Source organism: Hemitrygon akajei, chromosome 3 (genome assembly GCF_048418815.1).
Source record: "Hemitrygon akajei chromosome 3, sHemAka1.3, whole genome shotgun sequence".
NCBI classification, from domain to species: Eukaryota; Metazoa; Chordata; class Chondrichthyes; order Myliobatiformes; family Dasyatidae; genus Hemitrygon; species Hemitrygon akajei.
Window position 1 is genome coordinate 48671711 of NC_133126.1, and position 21407 is coordinate 48693117.

General features: G+C 38.1%; 1 protein-coding gene across 5 annotated transcripts in view; it reads right to left on the minus strand.

The window, feature by feature from the left end:
- Positions 1 to 21407, minus strand: part of nin (ninein (GSK3B interacting protein)) — a 149149-nt gene that overhangs the window by 14906 nt on the left and 112836 nt on the right. For 4 of the 5 annotated variants that reach the window (XR_012098225.1, XM_073039825.1, XM_073039824.1 and 1 more), the window contains exons 18-25: positions 20181 to 20306; positions 16639 to 16708; positions 7170 to 7373; positions 3137 to 3250; positions 2921 to 3034; positions 2354 to 2500; positions 1622 to 1801; positions 553 to 693 (exon numbers count right to left, since the gene is read on the minus strand). Coding sequence is in view for 4 of the 5 variants with exons in the window: in XM_073039825.1 (XP_072895926.1) it covers positions 553 to 693; positions 1622 to 1801; positions 2354 to 2500; positions 2921 to 3034; positions 3137 to 3250; positions 7170 to 7373; positions 16639 to 16708; positions 20181 to 20306 (1096 nt within the window). In the remaining variant the exon portion in view is untranslated. The remainder of the gene's footprint in view (positions 1 to 552; positions 694 to 1621; positions 1802 to 2353; positions 2501 to 2920; positions 3035 to 3136; positions 3251 to 7169; positions 7374 to 16638; positions 16709 to 20180; positions 20307 to 21407) is intronic. The other variant, XM_073039827.1, reaches the window with a different exon arrangement.

Here is a 21407-nt window from a genome sequence, read left to right on the forward strand (position 1 = left end):
TGTAGATATCCAGAGCAAGCTGATTGTTCAGTACCCTATCCATAACCATTCACTCTCTCCACCACCACTGTATTGAGGCAGCTGTTCGTACTATCTACAGAAAGCACTGCAGTAACTCAAGAAAGCTCAGTAATAATGATGACAATAATAATAATAGTAATAATAATTTAATAATAATGACAGTAGCTTTCAAACCCACAACCTCTATAGCAATTAGAAGAGCAAGGTCAGAAACCGTATGGAAATACGACTTCTGGGATTTTGCCCTCCATGCCACACACAGTTCTGATTTAAAAAAACATACTGCCAATCCTTCACAATTACTTGGTCATAACCCGAAATTTCCTCCCTAACAACATTTTGAATATACACAGACATCGAGAAGGCAGCTCACTACCGCCTTCTCAGGCGCAATTAGGCGTGAACAATTAAGTGTTGGCTTCGCCTGTGAAGCCCACATTACTAGAAAGATTTTTTTTTAAAGTCTAAAATGTTGTTCTCTATTGTGATAACATCTTAAAAAGAGTGATTTTGCTTTTTGTCATTACCAACCTTCCTGGCGAGATCTTTCTGAACCTGATCGTATTCTCTCTTCATGCATAGTTTTTCCTGTTCAGCAGCTTTAAGTAAGGTAGACTTTGTGTAGTGTTTCTGGTGTTTCAGTGTTAAAACTGCAGATTCCAGTTGTTTGATCTGTGAAAAGAGAGAAGACCAGCACTCAAGTTTTGAAATGCACAATTCTATCCTATGCAGATTTCAAGCCAGGTCCAACTTGCTCTTAAAGGTACTTGTTTTTGTACAGATGTTTTTCCTGTACTTAATTATTAATGGCTGAAGTGATATAGAGACTGAACTTGTCAGAGTTTTCACAAATTGATCAGTGCTGTGTGGTCCACTTTCAGTAGCAAATTTTGCACTGTTCTCATTTAATAAATAATTGCCACGGTATCCACAATTACAATCAAGCATCCATGTGCAGTCTTTGGATTGACCTCAGCAAAAATGAAAACCCAACAGGACTTTGAACATACACAAGACCAACAACATAGAAAATGCTCAAGCTAGTAATGGTGAAAAGAGAGAACAAAATTGGTGAAAAAGTGATGAGTGAACAAATTGGGTGTTACATAAAATTTCAAAGACAGAGTACAGAGATGAACAAAAGAGTTCATGGAGAGAATCCCAGAAAATCAAGCCAGAACTACAGAAGGCTTTGGGCTAGAAAGTAACTCCTACAATTTTAAGATAAAAGGATGCAATGCTGATGAGACTGTACGTTGCTCTATATGTAAATAATAAAAGGTTTACTCTCTACCTTTTTGCTTTCACTATGCCCTTCAGTTGAAGGGCATATCAAAATATCTCTCTCTGTGCTAAATATCCTTCTTTTTCATTGGCAGGAAATGGATCATTTGAGTTTAAGACTGTTTTATGAATTTCAGTAATGGGTTGGAATGGGGATTATGAAAAATAGGAGAGAAAGGAATTCAAAGGATAAAGCAGACTTTTAGTACTTCTAAAAAGTCTCTTCAATATAATTGAACATTGCTGAAAGAAAAATATCTTGAAAGTTAGCAAGCATATGCCAACTGAGAGGCTGTTTGATTATTTTCTCCATTACCTTCTCCCTGGCAATGTGCAGCTCTTCTTTTATGTGCTGTTCCTCTTTCTGCAGCCTCTCATTTTTGTCCCGCAGTAATCTCTGTTCTTCTTCCACCAGCTGAGCCAGATCATCCTGATAGAACTTTTTCTGCTGGTGTTGGAAATCTGCAGAATGCAAATTAAGCTCCAGCTCCTGATTCTGAAAAGCACAAGAAGAAATCAGTGACTTAATCAAATAATCAGAAATTAAGTCCTTATTGAACGTTTTGCAATAGGCAATTGATTTTGTATTCCTTTCCCTCCTCTATCATACCCATTCCAACCACATAGCATGGGAAGAAGTCCATTAGAACATTCAGTCCTCACTGGATAAAAACTTCCGACACTCCCACCTCCCCACTATTTGTACTTTTGAAGGAATGACATTCGGAATGCACGCCTACGTAGATGTAGGGAAACACCAGCTCTTGTGCACCCATTGGGTTCTGTATGAACTTATTGACAGAGAAGATATGTTTGGCTGTACACCTGATACCAAGAAACTCTAAATAGCAAGGATCAGCTGTTAGTTGAGAAATAGGAAAGGAGAAAGCATGGAACATGGCAAGGGAAGAATAGTGAAAAACGCTATGATTGCACTTTACAGTGAATCTCAGATTAGAGATCAAAATGTATCTATGCACATGATTAACTATAGAAATATTTTAAAATGCTACAGCAGAATTCAGAGAACACTTCAGTGGAGTTATACCTTGTCTTTGGTAGTCTGTAGCTGTTTGTGCAACAACATCACTTCTTTTTTCAATGCCTCCTTTTCCTGTTGAGCTACCCGGAAGTCTGATTTTAGTTTTGCTGTCTGGAGGTTGAAATTTTGTAAACGTTCTTCCAGATTCTGTACCTAAAGTACAAGGCATTTATCTTATTAAACTTATTCTGTTAAATTTAGCAATTAACATTTGAAAGATTATTATAACTGACAACAGATACAATGTATTTCAATGCTTCATTTGCTCCTGACGACGTTACTCTTAACAAAGCTACATCTTAGTGCAATTTCCTATGGATGGTCCCAGTACACAAGGCAAATCTATGCCACCAAATCTGTGTGATCAAAATGCAACAGGCAGTGGGTACGTAAAAAAGGGATTTCTCAATGGGATTGCTGTGAAAGATGACTCAATCCAACTTTCTCATAAATGACATCTCAGAGAAGCTGAGGACATAGCCTGAAAGACAAGCTCCATGTTTGTTATTTTGAATGTAGTACACACGGAGTATAAAAATACTACTTTTTGTTCCCCCAATTCACTTACAATACCTGTTCTTGCGATGCATTTAGCTGGGCAGTTAATTTTTGAACTTCTTGTACTGAATTCTGCCATTCTTGTCTGAAATTTTCAGTCTGCACCTCCACAATGTTCATTTTGGCAATCTGTGTGTAATTATAGGCGTACAGTTACAAATGATTATCCAGACAATTGTAGGCAATTAATGAGCAGCCTCTGATTAGCATCTATCATTAAATATGTCTCACCTTTTCAATGCATCGGTTCACTTCATCGTTCAATGTTTCTTTCTCTCTGATCAACTTTTCATTTTTGTGTCTTAAAGCAGTAACTTCATCTTCCAGTTTGTTATATTTGCAGAACTAGAGTTGTAAAATATACATAGTGATTTTTTTTACAAAATGGACATTTATAAAATTGCAAAGATAGTCTTTGATCAAGAAGCACTTGCTTTAATTATTGACATTTACTTCCATTCCTGAGTCAATGAAAAAATTAAGATACAAAGGCAATTTCAAAGCATTACAGTTCATAGCATCTGTTAATAATAATTTTTACAGCAGGAATTCACGAAGGAAAAGATGTGATGGACTTTATAAAGAAATAAAACATTAACCTAAGACAATATGTGGAAATGCTGTCAGTAGAGGTAAAGTTAGAATAAAATTGGTGGGGTCTAACTTAAAACATCCAAAGCACACAATGAAAGAATGATGTAATGCATTAGAAAGAAGATTTGATAAAAGTACAACACAAAAGCGATAACCTAAAATTGTGACTAATAATGCAGAAGGAAGCTGGGTGATTTAAAAAAATGTGGTATTATGAGAATATAGATCAGGCCTGTTTATTAGGATTTATAAATACATTAAAACTAATAATTATCAATAAGGGTATGGTTACAAAGTTCAAAATAAATTTATCACCAAAGTACGTATATGTCACCAGATACTACCCTGAGATTCATCTTCTTGCAGGCATTCACAGTACAACAAAGAATCGATGAAAATCTACCCACAAAGACTGACAAACAACCAGTGTGCAAAAGAAGATGAACTACACAAATATAAAATAATAACCTCCACCAAATAAATAAACAACACTGAGAATATGAGTTGTAGAGTCTTGGAAAATGAGTCTAAAGTTTGTGGAGTCAGTTCAGTATTTAGGTGGGTAAAGGTATCACGCTAGTTCAGGAGCCTGATAGTTGAAAGGTAATAAATGTCCCTGAACCTGTTGGTGGGGGACTGAAGGCTCCTCTGACTCCTTTCTGATATCAGCAATGATAAAAGAGCATCACCTGGATGGTGGGGAGGCCCTTCACAATGGATATGGTTTTTTATGGCAGCGCTCTTCGCTGATGTGCTTGATGTTGGGGAGAGCTTTACCTGTGATTGACTGGGTTGTATTCACTACTCTTTGTATGCTTTTCCATTCTTGGGCATTAAGGAATGAAGGTGATAACAGAGTAGATAAAGAAAGCATTGGATAAGTAGTTAAGTGGTTGCATCCAGAGGAGTAAATAAAATCTACAGAGTTAATCTAACACATGGAAAAGACCTAACGAAGTAACAAAGGCTAACGAGAATGAAATTTGCAAAGCCATTAATCTAACTAAAGAGCTAATGAGGAAAATAGAAATGAGAAATTCAATATGTCAGCTGTGGCTTATTGACAGCACTCATGTCTGTCACTTGGCTTGTTTTCAGGTCACACTTGACTCTACAGAGATATTCCTGTGAAGAACTGTCCTGCCTTTCAGCTGTAGTGTTAAACTGAGATGCCTCTGCCAGCTCAGGTGGATATAAGAGATCTTTTGCACAGTTTTTAAGATGGGCTGGTATGTTACTTTGACAACCTAGCTAATGTTTACCTCATAATTATTTTTTTTCTGCTCTTCTTTGTGGGATGAAAAAATGAGCTGGAGTAACTCAGAAGCATCAGGAATAGTAGATATAAAGGGTCTCCAGTAAAAACAGCAACTGTCCATTTCCCTCCATTGACAATGAGTTGCTCGAGCAGCTCAGGTTTTCTCTTCATGGTGTAGTTTTTGCCAGGATACTGACTCTCCAGATACAGCTGTATTTTTACTACAATCAGTTGATACACCTCGACTACATACAGGTCTTGAAAAACAGGTCTCTATTTAACTAATTATGTGACTTCTGAAACCAATTGGCTGCACCAGTGATGATTTAGTGTGTCATATAAGGGGGGGGGAATACTTATGCAATCAGTTATTTTGTGTTTTATATTTGTAATTAATTTGGATCACTTTGTAGAGATGTGTTTTCACTTTGACATGAAAGAGTCTTTTTCTGTTGATCAGTGTCAAAAAAGCCAAATTAAATCCACTGTGATCCAATGTTGTAAAACAATAAAACATGAAAACTTCCAAAGGGGTGAGTACTTTTTATAAATACTTTCAAAGTTATTCAATGTGAAAAGAATGGCTTTCAGCAACCTCTAACAGATCGGATAAAAGGATTCAGCTCCAAACATAGATTGTTCATTTCCCTCTACAGATGTGAACTGAGTTGCTGAGTTCCTCTAGCATTTTGTGTGTGTTGTTTTTACAACCTCCGTCATTTTCTTTCTTTTCTAGGTATGGCTGTGGCCTTTGTGGAGTTTTCTTTCTGGACCCCTTTGACTTCTGTTATTCCAGAGTTTCTTTTTGCAACATAGTTAATGTCAGACATTCATTTCTGCACATCTCTTCATATTTCAATTAGGCTGTAATGTGGACAGGAGTCTATTGGTGCTGGTAGAACTGAAACTCAAAGTTCAAAGTAAATTCATTATCAAACTACAAACTGAATGTCAATGATCTGTTAAGTGCCACTCAAAAGCATTGGCATCAATGCATTCAATCTTTTCTTCAGTCATGGGAAGTTCACAGCTTCTAACATTCTGTTTTTCAGAAACTTGCTGTTACATGTTTGGATAAAGTCAAATGCATTTCTCACAAATCATTTCCCCGCACTCCACCCTCTGCCAAGTTCATTCATTTCACACGTGCAGAAGATTTCCTGGCCATCTTGTTGAAACTATTTAAATACAGAGAGGTCTCTCAAATCAGCACCATCCACCAAGCCAAGAAATATCAGATAACTTCTAATGTTTCTTTTATTTTCAAAGCTCTTCTTATAGCTTAATAACTAACAACTGTGACAAGTTCCCCGTGTGTCAACTTATCTGACAGGTTTGACTATTTCGGATTCATTCTCCTTCATTATCATTTTGGAGTGAGGTTTCTACTAGTTTTCCAATTAGCAACATGAAGTCAACTGATCTGCATTTACTTGGTTTAACTTGGCTTATCCCTTTTTAAGGCAGAAGTGCAGCATTCACCATTTTCCAATTCTTGTTTCTAAAGATTTTGTTAAATGCATTAAAAGACCTGCATTTTTCACAGTACTACAAGGTGCTTTGCAGTTAGTGAGAGCCTTTTGAATCATCAACAATTTTGCAATGTAGGAAACAGCAAAATCCTACAAAGAGAGACATTAGAAACTGCAGATGCTATTACACAACGACACCATGCACTGCGGAGATTCACACATTTTTTGGCAGCACTGTGAAACCCGTGACTAGAGGTGTAAGAGCAGTAGACATGGAGTTTGGAGATCCACCAGACATCTGTTGCTGCAGTATCATCCAGCTGGAGTTTTGACTGCTTTGGAGGTTTCCTTTTGTTTTGTCAGTTGTTTATAACCTTTTGCAACTCTTAGGATGGATAGTTCAGATGTTGTCAGGGAAAGTGTAGTGCTGTGAATGGGATTAAGGACACAGTTCCAATAACCATGTCATAGTTCTGGAGTTCTTTAAAGTGCTGCTTCTAACAGATGCTGGCTGCCTCTCTGATCCCGAGTCTCAGCAGGGTAGATCTTTGGGTATTCGGGTTGTAGTTGGTTTTCGAAAACACTGAATGCACCATGTGTACCATGGATATTGGGTGCTTGTTTGACAGCCCAACTCTTTCTATCTATCACTTGTCTCTGATACTGTGTACTCCTTGCTGGACTTTGCCATTCAGATGTCTTTAAATCTGTTTCTAGACTAAGAATGCCTTGCATTAATGATGAACGCAATCATTGCTACTGGCCATTTTCATCAAATCAATCTGATATGGAATATATGAATATATATGAACATATCAATCTCATATGTTTTTTGATATGGAATCCAAGAGTCTTTTATAGATCTAAATTTTAGTGTCAATAAAATGATTGTTATCAAATAACATAAATACAAATGTATTAGTGATCTATGGACCCTTACTTGGTTATTTTCATTTTCTTGCATTAAATAATTTTTTTCATCTTCCTGCTTCTGTAAATTCCCTGCCTTTTTCTCCTTCTGACGAATTAGTTCAGCCAATCTCTGCTTCAGTTCCAGTACGTCAGCTTGATTCTTTGAGTTTTTGTGGCATAGGTCCTCATTCTCAGAGTCCAGCTGCTGGTTCTGGGATGTCAGCTCCAACACCTGATTTGGTGCAAAAAAGAGTTTTCAGTATTTTTTTTTCTGAATGGTAATATGGTAAACTGGACACCAAGGTTTAGGGTGTAGTGGACAGCGAGGAAAGCTGCAGCGGGCTCTGGGCCAGCTGGAAAAACAGCAGATGGAATTTAATAAACACAAGTGTGCATTTTGGGAAGACACCCCAGGATAGGACTTGCATGCAGGGCACTGAGAAGTACGGTAGAACAGAGGGATCTGGGAATACAGATCGATAATTCCTTGAAAGTGGCTTTCAGGTAGATAGGGTTGCATGTTGGCCTTCATAAACCAAAGCATTGAGTACAGCACATTAGGATGAGACTTAATTTGGAGTATTGTACACAGTTCTGGTCACCTATCTACTGGAAAGATGTCAATAAGATTGAAAGAATGCAGAGAAAAATCTACAAGGATGTTGCTGGGACTTGAGGACCTGAGTTACAGGGAAAGTTTGAATAGATTAGGACTTTATTCTCTGGAGCTTAGAAGAATGAGGGGAGATTTAATAGAGGTATACAAGATTATAAGAGCTATAGATAGCATAATAAACAGGCCTTTTTCCACTGAGGTTGTGTGAGACTAGAACTAGAAGTCCTGGGTTAAAGGAGAAGGGTGAAATATCTAAGGGGAACATGAAAAGGAGCTTCTTCACAGTGTGATGAGAGTGTGGAATGAGCTGCCATCAGAAGTGGTAGATACAGGTTCAATTTCAACATTTAAGTGAAATTTGGACAGGTACATGGAAGGGCGGGCTATGGTCCAGGTGCAGGTTGATGGGACTGGGCAGATTAATAGTTTGGCATGGACTAGGTGGGCAGGCAGGCCTGTTTCTGAGCTGTGGTGTTCTAGGATTGCTTGATTCAATGAACTGTTCCCTGAAAGTTGCATTGCAGCTACACAGGGTGGGAAGGTTGCTTTCGGCACGCTGGCCTCTATCGATCAGAACGTTGAGTACAGAAGCTGCGATGTAATGTCACAGTTGTACAAGATGTCGGTGAGGCTACATTTGGAATACTGTATTCAGCTTTGGTCATCATAACATAGGAAAGGTGTCCTCAAATTGGAAAGAGTGCAGAGGATAATAGTGTAGATGCTGCTGGTTTAATCACAGATGTATGAAATTATGAGGGTCAGAGGTAGGGTGAATACATTCAGCCTTTTTCCCTGGGTTGGGAAATCAAGAACTAACAGGGCATAGGTTTTACATGAGACAGAAGAGAATTAATAGGAACCTGAGAAGCAACCTTTTCATCCAGAGGGTGGACTGTCTATGGAATGAGCTGCCATATGAAGTTGTTCAGGCAGGTACATTAATGACACTGAGAAGACACTTGGACAGAGACATGGACACAAACATTTAGAGGGATATGGGTGAAACAGAGAAAATAGGACCGGCTAAGATAGATGTCTTGGTCAACATAGAGCCATTGTTTCTATGATTCCCTGTCAGGAGCAATCACTTTCACAAATTACTACTGCAAAACTCATCTCAGATTGAGAAAGCAGCAATTATTATGTCACACATTGAATAAAAACAAAGATTAAATGCCTAGAACTGAAGTTAAGCATTAAGAATTAGTAGATTATAAGAGTTTTAAAGGTCCCTTCAATTGAAATGTCAGTTTTCAGAATAATTCTCAAAATCTAGCTAATACACTGCAGTATAGATTTGCAACTACTGATTAATATCTTCTTATAAATTCAACTTCTTTATAAGAATACAAGCTGATTTTCCCCCTTTGCTATTTAACATATGCAGAAGCAAAGGACTGCTTTTGCTTATCAATTACAATTTTTAAAAATTCAGAATGTGGTGGAATGATCTGATAAAAAGATAATTGACATATTAACTTGTTTCTGTCTCTGCAGCTGCTGACCAACTTAAATGACTACTTCCAGCATTTGGTCATCAAGCGTTTTTATGTTTTGGATAAACAAATTGACTATAGTCCTTTTTTTAAAATCAACCTTCCAACACACCGACCAGCCTCTACTCACTCTGGGAAATATTATTAAAATACTATTTCATTAAAATAACACACCAAAATGATGGTGGAACACAGCAGGTCAGGCAGCATCTATGACACTTTCATTAAAATAAAATTCACATCTGATCACATTAAACAATGACTGAGTGCTAATTAGCATGCAGTATTTACTATGGGTGATTTATCCGTGGATGCCAATTTATATAATGGAACACTTATTGTACCTCAAAAGTATTTAATTTGCTCTATAGTTATGGAAGGGAGAGTTTCTTTTACTGGCATTAAAAGGCCACAGGTTCATGACTTTGAGGTGGTAGGTTATTGAAACGTCAAAGCTGACTGTCCAGGCAGGCCCACTGTCTCTGCCTACTCCTACCTTACTGAACTTGTGTCCGCATACCTCGACTCCATTCTATCCTTCTTGGTTCAGTTCCTTCCCACCTACATCTGCTGAACTTTACATGCTCTCAACCCCATGCTATACCAGTGACCCCTTCTCGTGTCTCCAACGCTCCTCCTCCTCTTGGACACCCCACTCTGGTTCTCTGCCTTCTCTAGATCTTATCACCTCTAAATGCCAATGACACATCAACCAGCTCAACCTCAGCACTCCTCTCCCCTCCTCAAACCTTAGCCCTTCTGAATGAACACAGCACATTACAGGCCCTTTGGCCCACAATGTTGTGCCGACCATGTAACCTACTCTAGAAGCTGCCCAGAATTTCCCTACCACATACATTTTTCTAAGCTCCATGTACCTATCTAAGTCTCTTAAAAACCCTATTTTATCTGCCTCTACCACTGTCACTGGCAGTGCATTCCATGCACCCATCACTCTCTGTGTGGAAAAACTTACCCCTGACATCCCCCTTGTACTTATTTCCAAGCACCTTAAAATATGCCCCCTCATGTTAGCCATTTCAGCCCTGGGAAAAAGCCTCCGACTATCCACATGGTCAAAGTCTCTCATCATGTTATACACCTCTATCGGGTCACCTCTCATCCTCCAAGGAGAAGAGGCAAAGTTTCCCAACCTGTTCTCATAAGGCATACTCTCCAATCCAGGCAACATCCTTGTACATCTCCTCTGCACTCTTTCTATAGTGTCCACATCCTTCCTGTAGTGAGGTGCCCAGAAATGAACACAGTTAATGCACTGCCCTCTACTCTCTCCATTCCAATTCCAACTTTACCATCAAACCTGCAGACAAAGGGGGTGCTGTTGTAGTGTGGTGGACTGACCTTTAACTTGTTGAGGCCAGGCGGCAACTCAGACACCTCGTCTTGCTTACCCATTGAAAAGTACCCCACTCTGGAGCATTCGAAAATTGCCACAACACTATCACTAATCTCATCAACTATGGAGAACTCCCATATGCTGCCACCAAACTCACAGTTCCCTTACCCTGCACTGCTTGTTTTACCTCCTACCCTACATCTACAAGCCTGACTTTCTGGGTAGGCCCACTGTCTCTGCCTGCTCCTGCTTCACTGAACTTGTGTCCTCATGCCTTGACTCCATTCTATCCCCGTTGGTTCAGTTCCTTCCCACCTACATCCTTGATACTTCACGTGTTCTCAATTTCCTTGACAACCTTCAATTCCCTGGCACTGACCGTCTCATTTTCACAATGGATATCCAGTCCGTAAATACTTCTATCCACCACCAAGAAGGCCTTAAAGCTCTCTGCTTCTTTCTCAACAAATGACCCATCCAGTTCTCCTCCACCACCAGCTTCCTCTGTCTAGCAGAACTGGTTCTCATCCTCAACAATTTCTCATTCTCAGTTCATGTTCCAAGCCTTCCCTGGGAATACTCTTCCTGCACTACACTGCCGACTGCATTGGTGCTGCTTCATACACCATGCTGAGCTCCCCAATTTCATCCCAACCTCCACCGTGCCCTTAACTTCACTTGGTCTATTTCTGACACTTCTCTCCTCTTTCTCGATCTTTGTGTCTCCATCTCTGTCTACTGACATCTTTTATAGACCCACCAATTCCCATGGCTATCTTGACTAGACGGCTCCTGGAAAAATGCTATTCTTGGGAGGGGTGGGGTGATAATGTTTGGGTGCATCTCTTTCATGAATGTGAATTGTACATTTGATACATTTGTTCTGCACTGCACAATTCTCCTTTACACTATGTTCTCTTTATTTAAAAAAAAATAAAATTATTGTCAAGTAAAAAAAACCACTATTCTCTTTTCTCAGTTTCATCATCTCCTGTGCATCTGTTCCCAGGATGAGGCTTCCTTTTCCAGGACATCGGAGATGTCGTCCTTCTTCAAAGAATTATGTTTCCCTTCCTCCACCATTGATACTGCCCTCACCTGTATCTCCTCCTTTTCCCAGATATCCATACTCACCCCATCTTTCCGCTGCCTTAACAGGGATAGAGCTCCTCTTGTCCAACCTACCACTCCATAAACCTCTGCATCCAACACATCATACTCCGCAACCTCCGCCATCTTCAACATGGTTCTACCATCAAACACGCTGTGCTTTCCATAGGGATAACACCCTCAGTGATTCCCCTGTCCATTTGTCCCGCCCCACTAATCTTCCCCCTGGCACATACCCCTGCAAGCAACAGAAAAACTACGTCTGCCAACTCACCACCTCCTTTCAGGGCCCCAAACAGGTGAGGCAACACTTCACTTGTGAGTCTGCTGGGTTCTCCTATTGTATCCAGTGCTCCCGATGTAGCCTTCTCTATATTGGCGAGACCGAATGCAAATCGGGGAACTGCTTTGTTGAGCACCTCCACTTTATCTGCCAAAAGCAGAATTTCCCCGTATCCAACCATTTTAAATCTTATCCCCATTCTTGTTTGAACATATTGATCTATGACCCTCTCTTCTGCCACAACGAGTCCTCTCGCAGGGTGGAGCTTTCAGGTAGCCTCCAAACAGATGGCATGAACAATGATTTCTCCTTCCAGCTATTGTTTTTCTTTGCTCCTCCTTCCCTCTTCTTCTATTTCCCTTTCTGTCCTCTTACCTCTTGTCCTCACCTGCCTATCACCTTCCCCAGTGCCCCTCCTCCTTCCCCTTTCTCCCACAGTTCTCCCTCCTCTCCTATTAGACTCCATCTTCTCCAGTCCCAACCACCTGGCTTCAGTTATCCCCTTCCAGCTGATCGTCCTTCCCCTCCTCCCCACATTTTTTATTCTGGTGTCTCCCTCCCCCCCCCCCCCCCACTTCTGTTCCAGTCCTGAAGAAGGGTCTCGGCCCGAAACGTTGACTGTTTATTCATTTCTATAGACGCTGCCTGACCTGCTGAGTTCCTCCAGCATTTTGTGTATGTTGCTCAGGTTATTGAAGTGATTTAAAAAATGACACATGAACAAAGCCTGCCAATTACAATGGTTCATAGGGAGAGCCAGTTCCAGATTCTCATCACAGGAAAACAAACTGTTGGAGGAAGTCACTGGATCTGTAGAGGCAAAATGATGGTCAATGTTTTGGGTCGTGACCCTGGTCAGGACTCTCCTAAAACATGAAACACTGACCAAGCTTTTGTCTTTAAAGATGCTACTTGACCCACTGAGTTCCTCCAGCAGTTGATTTTTGTTCCAGATTCCAACATCTGCAGTCTCGCGTGTCTCAAGATTTCCAATACCAGCTGTGTGAAGGAGTGTTTCCTGAAGTAGATGTCATATACAATTTACTCCTCCCATCCCACTTCCCCTAGCAGAGGGATATCCCATATATCCCATTGTATATTGTATATCCCATCAGATTCCTAAAACAGAAATTAACCAGCACATCATTTATTTTGAAAGCAAAAGACTAAGCAATGCAATGAGCAAATGAGCAATCTGCTGGAAGAATTTGGTAGGTCAAACAGCATCTGTGGGAGAAAGGAATTGCTAAATGCTGATGTTTTGACTCAAAGTATTGCATTAGGACTAATGCAAGGAAGAAAGGAGATAAAGAGAAGTGGTGGGGAGGGGGAGGTTTGCATATCAAAATGATAACTCAAAAAATTGGTGGAAATCGAAACTTATTCTTATACGACAATCCACTTTGACAATATCAGTGACAGAAATCACCAACACAATGACAGTCCAGGGACAAGGATTCATGTGTTGGCTATCATCAATGCTCAGGATTATATCAGGAGATGTGAAAACATTTCCTGATATAATCCGGTCAAGCAATCCAACCAATATCCAAGTCAGCAAGTTGGCTGCTTCATGTACCAGTGTGAATTCTGAGCCCAACTGCTCGTGGGCCTACATAGTAAACAAAAGGTAGACCACAAGGACACAGCAGTGCGGCTCATCGGTCAGAGAAGCTGCGGAAGAGCCTGGCTTTCGTGGTGTCTCAGACTGCGAGTGGGTCTGCTGGGAATTGGTGGTGGTCAGCGATGTGATAACTCAAGGACAAAGTCCAGGGAGGGCCACATGTTCTGTGCTGCAGTTACAAAACAAAATGACCCAGAAAATATTCCTCCTTTAATTTGAAATCCCAGAAATGACAATGCTCTTTCTGAGCCAACATAAATAATACATAAAACTTCTCTGAGCTTTGCTACGAGTGGCTTCCAGCAGCTGTTCTACAGATTAAGCAAATAAATACTGTATGTGTCACAACTCCATGTTCCAAAACTAACCCAGTAACCCTGATTATATACTTAGAATAAATCAATCAATGGAGAGCTTTGCTCAGATTTATATTATTAATAAATGGGATAAAATATTTAGGTATTAGAGTTGATAATGATGTAAAAAATTTATATAAACAAAATTATTTGCCATTATTAAAAAAAATAAAAGAGGATCTTGATAAATGGATGACGTTACCAATAACATTAATAGGTAGAGTTAATGCTGTAAAAATGAATATATTTCCTAGATTGCAATATTTATTCCAAACTTTACCAATATAATTGCCTCAGAAGTTTTTTCAAGAACTGAATAAATATGTAAGGAAATTTCTTTGGAAAGGAAAGATGTCAAGAATATCATTGGAAAAATTGACATGTAAATTTGATTTAGGAGGGTTACAACTTCCAAATTTTAAGAATTATTATAAAGCAAATCAACTTAGATTTATTGCATCTTTTTTTGATGAAGAAAAACCGGCATGGATTAGAATAGAATTAAATAAGGTAGGAGAAAACATACCAGAAGATTTTATATATAAATGGGAATCCAAATGGATATGGGAAAAAAAAGAATCTCCTATATTAAGACACTTGATTGATTTATGGAATAAGGTAAATCTGCACAATGAGATAAAGAAATCTTTATTAGCAAAAAGAACTTTAATTCAAAATAGGCTTATTCCTTTTACAATGGATAATAAACTTTTACGTAATTGGTTCCAAAAGGGGATTAAATATATAGGTGATTGTTTTGAAGAAGGTATATTGATAGATAGATAGATAGATAGATAGATAGATAGATAGATAGATACTTTATTCATCCCCATGGGGAAATTCAACTTTTTTTCCAATGTCCCATACACTTGTTGTAGCAAAACTAATAACATACAATACTTAACTCAGTAAAAAATATGATATGCATCTAAATCACTATCTCAAAAAGCATTAATAATAGCTTTTAAAAAGTTCTTAAGTCCTGGCGGTTGAATTGTAAAGCCTAATGGCATTGGGGAGTATTGACCTCTTCATCCTGTCTGAGGAGCATTGCATCGATAGTAACCTGTCGCTGAAACTGCTTCTCTGTCTCTGGATGGTGCTATGTAGAGGATGTTCAGAGTTTTCCATAATTGACCGTAGCCTACTCAGTGCCCTTCGCTCAGCTACCGATGTTAAACTCTCCAGTACTTTGCCCACGACAGAGCCCGCCTTCCTTACCAGCTTATTAAGACGTGAGGCGTCCCTCTTCTTAATGCTTCCTCCCCAACACGCCACCACAAAGAAGAGGGCGCTCTCCACAACTGACCTATAGAACATCTTCAGCATCTCACTACAGACACTGAATGACGCCAACCTTCTAAGGAAGTACAGTCGACTCTGTGCCTTCCTGCACAAGGCATCTGTGTTGGCAGTCCAGTCTAGCTTCTCGTCTAACTGTACTCCCAGATACTTGTAGGTCTTAACCTGCTCCACACATTCTCCATTAATGATCACTGGCTCCATATGAGGCCTAGATCTCCTAAAGTCCACCACCATCTCCTTGGTCTTGGTGATACTGAGATATTGATATCGTTTGATCAATTAAAAAATAAATATAAAATATCAAACAACACTCTTCTCTGTTATTTTCAATTAAAGGCTTATTTATGAGAAAAGCTGGGTCAAACAATGTTGATGCCAAAACCTAGTGAAATAGAAATATTAATTCAAAAAGGAAAAATTAAAAAATTTACATCCTGTATGTACAATTTGATTCAAAAACAGACAATTAAATCAGGAATTCATAAATCAAGACAAAAATGGGAATCTGATTTGAATATTAAAATTGATGGAAAAAGCTGGTCAAGATTATGTTCTGATAGTATGATAATTACAATAAATGTTTGACTTAGATTAGTACAATATAATTTTTTACAACAATTATATATAACACCACAGAAAATAAATAGATTAAATTCAAATATGTCTGACCAATGTTTTCGATGTAATCAAGAAATTGGTACATTTTTACATTCTACTTGGTCTTGTTTTAAAATTCAATCATTTTGGATAAATTTAAGACTTTTATTGGAACAAATTACTGGAGTACAACTCCCACATAGTCCAATATTATTTTTATTAGGAGACATTGAAGGGACAATACCGAAACTTAAATTGAATAAGTATCAGAAAAAATTTATAAAAATTGCATTGGCAGTAGCCAAAAAAGTTATCGCAGTTGGAAATCTGATTTATATTTAACTATGGATCATTGAAATAATGAACTATATAGTTGTATTCCACTTGAAAAAATTACATACAATCTAAGAAATTAATATGATGTATCTTTGAAAATTTGGCTCCCATACCTACAAAAGATAGGATTAAATACATAGGTCCTTAGAAGATAAAATTATAAAGTAATTGGGGAAAGTAAAAATTAAAATTAAAATTATTTTGAACTCCATGGAGCATGTGGGGATCCTCCGATATCCAGGCAATCTTTCTCTTCTTTCTTTCTTTTTTTCTTTCTTTAGATAAGGGTTAAGGGGGGAGGGGGGAGGGTTAATACCATTTTTTCTCTTTCTTACTATTTTATCATTGTAATTTTCTAAAAATTTAATAAATAAATTAAAAAGATTTATATTATTATAAGAGATGAGAACATACCTGCTTGTTCAGAACTTCTATCATTTTCTGAGCATTTAGTTTGTCTCCCTTCAAATTCTCCACTTGTTGCCTGTTAGAAAAGTACACATTAGCTCTGTGTTCTACTTTCTATCAGAGAATATACCAGAATTTAGAGCCAATTATTAATATTACCAAAATGCCTGCAGTTTGATCAATATTTTGCTCATGATCATAAGGTCAAAATATGACAGACATCCAAACAAATAACCAGCAAGGGCAAGCATTTTCAGTCAAAAGCGTAAATGTAGCCTACAACAGTCAGACAGGAGAGCACACAAGCTATCTGGTTATGCTCAAGTGGTCTACTGAATTAAATCATTTGCAGGGATGTTATGGATGTTAGCTGATCATTGGAATTTCTGAGATGATGTAAAGCTGTTGTTTGACTTGCCTTAGTTGGTGTGGTAATGGGCTTAATTAAACCTGGTTATTCTCACAGAGATGCCACTTTTCAGTGTGAGAATGAAAACCGTGACTTGAATTACTGTTGATGACATTTGGAAGGGTTTTATGCTCCAAAGAAAAATACGAGAGAAAATGAAAATACTGTATAAACAAAAATCAAGAAAGCAGATCTCCTGACAGTCACTGAGGCACCCAGATATGTGAACAAAATTGCTCTACTTTAACCACAGTTAGGTGAAGAAAACATTTTTTGTTTTAATTTGTACAGCATAAAATTATAAATAATACATTATAATATTCCAATATTGTTCACATCAAGACTACAGAATCTAAGGTTACCTCTTCTATTGCTTGTATTCTAACTATCCAGTGTAAACTCAAACACATTTTATTAGATGTCTACATATTCACTGAACATTGCATCTTAAATTATTTGTGCAACAAATAGCAACATAAAAATGTAAGGAATTTGCATCTTCGTTGGCCACGGCTGAGGTACCAGAAGACTGGAAGATAGCCGATATTGTCACCTTGTTCCAAAAAGACAGTAAGGTTAAGTGTGTAGCCTCCAGGCCGATGAGCTTTATATTTACGGTAGGGACGTTTTTGAAGAAAATTCTGAGGAACAGCATTTATGTTGACTTGGAAAGACAGATTGATTAGGAGGAGCAAGCATGGTTTTGTGAAGAGGAGACTGCACAACCTGACTGAATTTTTTGAGGAGGTGACTGGAAACACTGAGCAGTGTGATAGACATTGTTTACATGGATCTTAGTGAGGCTTTTGACAAGGTCCCACATGGTAGGCCGGTCTAGAAAGTTATGGCACAAGGTATCTTACATATGTTAGCAAACTGAGTGATAGGAATGAGAGGTACTGCTTTTGGGTGTTTTATCTTACCAGGAATGTGTAACAAGTGATGTACCTCAGAGACTGGTGCTAGGATCTTTGTTGTTGTAACATATACATAAACTACTTGAATGAGAGTGTAGTAGATTTGATTAATAAACTTGCAAATAACATGAAAATTGGTGGAGTTGTAGACAGCGTAATTGTAGGGTTGTCTAAGGCTACAGTTGAAAAGTTGGACAGAATAGTAGCAAATGGACTTTTATCCAAATAAATATGAGGTAATGCAAATTCTCATAGTACATTGCAAAAAAATTGCAGATTTATTGTGGAATTCCATAGCTCCCTAAAGGTGACGTCACAAATGAACAGGGTAGTGAAAAGAACATTGGTATGTTTAATCTTTAAAGACCAAGATATTGAATATAAGAGTTGGGACATCATGTTGCAGCTCTACAAAACATTAGTTGGACTGTATTTAGAGTATTTCATCACCGCACTATAGAAAGGAAGTAGTAGCGATAGAGAGAGAGCAGAAGACTCACCAGAATGTTGTTTTGAATGGAAAACTGTAGTCATAGGGCTAAACTGGGTTCATTGCATTTGGAACATAGACTGAGGCATGACCTTATAAGGGTTTATAAAATTATGAGTGATATAAGTTAGTTATATATGTTAGATAGTCAAAAATGTTTTCCTTGAATGGGGGGGGGGGAGGTCTATAATAGTGGTCAGTTTAACAAGTGAGGAGAGAAATGTAAAGATGATCTGAGGGGTATGTTCTTCACACAGAACATGGTGAATACCTGGAATGACCAGCGAAAAGGAGGATGTGAGACAGATATAATTATGATATTTAAAAAGATTTTGGACAGGTGCTCGAAAGAAAAGGCCAGGAGAGATATAGACAAATGGGATTACTGTAGACAGGCACATTGGTCACAGTGGATGAGGTGGATCAAAAGGACCAGTTTGAGTGCTGTACATTACAACGCTTATGTGATTCTAATTAGAATTCAAGTGCAATTGCAAAACAAAGCTCATAAGTAGTCTAAAATAATTATGTACTATTTATTAATATGGTGTAGGATAAAACAAGAAGCTGATGACATTTCCCTGTACAGCAATGTTCAGTATTCCACCTAGTAAACGAGCAACTTGCTGAAAGGTATTCACCAATAATTCTTCAATTATCACCTGATATCATAATCCTAAAGGGCTCTACTGTGGGGACAAAAAGTTGGTGAGACTCCCCAGCAACTCAGACTGGAGTTCATGTCCATTCTGATGGAGAATGGGTATGAGAAACTATTTTACTTGTAAATTTAGATTCTGCATTTTCCAGCATCTGCATAATCTCTTGAGTTTATATTTCACTTGTAAACACTTATTTAAATGTCTTGAAGTATTTAAACAGCTTCATTTTAGGTCATTAAATTTTAATACTCTATTTTTCAGTAGTTTAAAAAATATTTTAATTAATTTTTAAATGTCACCTACACTATAATTTTTTTTAAAGAGGTTTGTCAGTCTGGGACATGGCTTCACCACCTGTCAAAGGGTTTTCTGCAGTGTTGTGACCGGAGCTTGTTCAGACAAGCACTTGATTGCAGGTGCTACAGAAAGTCAGGTCACAGTACAGGGTCTAATTCTTGCAAGTACAATAGCCAATCAGTGGAATCGCAGGAGATACAGAACTCTGCAAAAGTCTAAGGCACGTGTAAAGAAATTCTCTAAAGTGAAGATGCTATCAAAAATAGTGAAATGAAAAGTTTTTAAATATCAAAAACTAACTATAAAGAGCAGTAATCAGTAAAAAAAATCTAAACCAAGTCAATATATGGTGCGACCACCCTTTGCTTTTAAAATTTCATCAATTCTCTCTTAGGTGCACGGTCGTGCAGTTTTGTAAAAAAAAATAAATTGGCTGGCAGATTGTTCCAAGCATCTTGGAGAACTTGCCACAGTTCACCTGCAGATTTTGGCTGTCTCACTCGTTTCTGTCTCTCTAGGTAATCCCAGACAGCCTCGATGTTGAGATCAGGGCTTGTGGAGGTCATACCATCTGAAACCATATAAAAAAAATCTAGGGTGCCCAATACCTTTGCACAGTACTCTAAACGGTAACTTTAATTGTGATTAGTGTTAAAAGTGGCAAGTTTGGTGTTAATCAGAAATTACGTGATTTTTTTGTGTGGTGCTATTATTTTGTATCTAATTTGAAGAGATTAACAGAGAGACATGCTGAAACTTCTGCAGCAGCTTACATTAACTCCTGTTGTGCTTCATTCATTTCTAGGATCTTCGACAGATAGTCTTCTTTGTCCGCCTTTGGTGTGGTCTTTTGATCTTTCCATATATCACTCCTATCGGCGAGTACTTCCAATTCACTACTATGGATTAAATAGGAAAGACTGTAGTTATTTGAGCAACACCACTGAGTTATTGGCAGATGGACAATAAGTAAAGAACTAAACAGAACTTGCGTGAAACTTTTATAAATCACTGGTTGTGCCCCAATTATTTCCTGTGTCCAATTTTGATTTCAAGTTTTTTGGAAGGCTGTCAAGGTCCTTCAAATGGCACCTTGGAAATTGATTTGAAGCCAGGGCCTTCTTTTACTATTACAGAACTGAGGTTTAAGTCTTCACAGCAGAGGAAGTTGAGGGGAAATAGAAGTGTTTAAAACTTACAAGGATTTTTATATTGTAAGTGGAAATAGTATTTCCATGATAGAATATTTGGTAATCAGAAGACAATTTTGAGAGAGTTAGCAAATATAAAGTGTGAAAAAAATTTAATGAGTTGGTATTATCTGGAAAACTTTAGTGGTGATTTTCAAAAGTAATTTGATATTTGCATAAAAAGTAATAAAAAATGCAGGTAAATAGGTAAAGAGCAAGGCTATGGGGCTAATTGGATAACTATTCCAAACAGTTGGTACAGGGAAAATAACATACCTCAGTTCTGCAAGCTTTTATGAAAACATCTTTTGAGCCTACTTAAGAGGGCCCTCAGTGTGCCAGAGAAATAGTTATTTAGATTATGTGCTCAAATATCTGGACCAGGGTTTGAACCTATAACCTTCTGATTGTGAGGCAAGGTTGCTTTTGATAATTTAAAGATGACAGGCATAATAGTGTTTTGAATTTTGTCAACTGCAAACAAATAACAATCGTTCTTGCATTTTAGGTGGGTTTCCACGGACCAATGCAGATGCATTAAAACCGACACAAATACATGAAAAAATGTAAAAGCTAATGTCATAATTTTTTGCCATTTATCTCATAAAGTGCAGTCAGATATTTATCTTTATTTTGGGGGGACAAGATGGGAACATGCAAATGGGTAAAAAGGACAGCATTCAGGGTGATTATACATGCAGTTCTGCATTTCATCAGAGTGCAAGAAGTTAACACATCAACATTCACCTATCAGTCATGCTTTTGAAAAATGAAACAGGGTGATGCAACTTGCATAACATGGTATAGCAT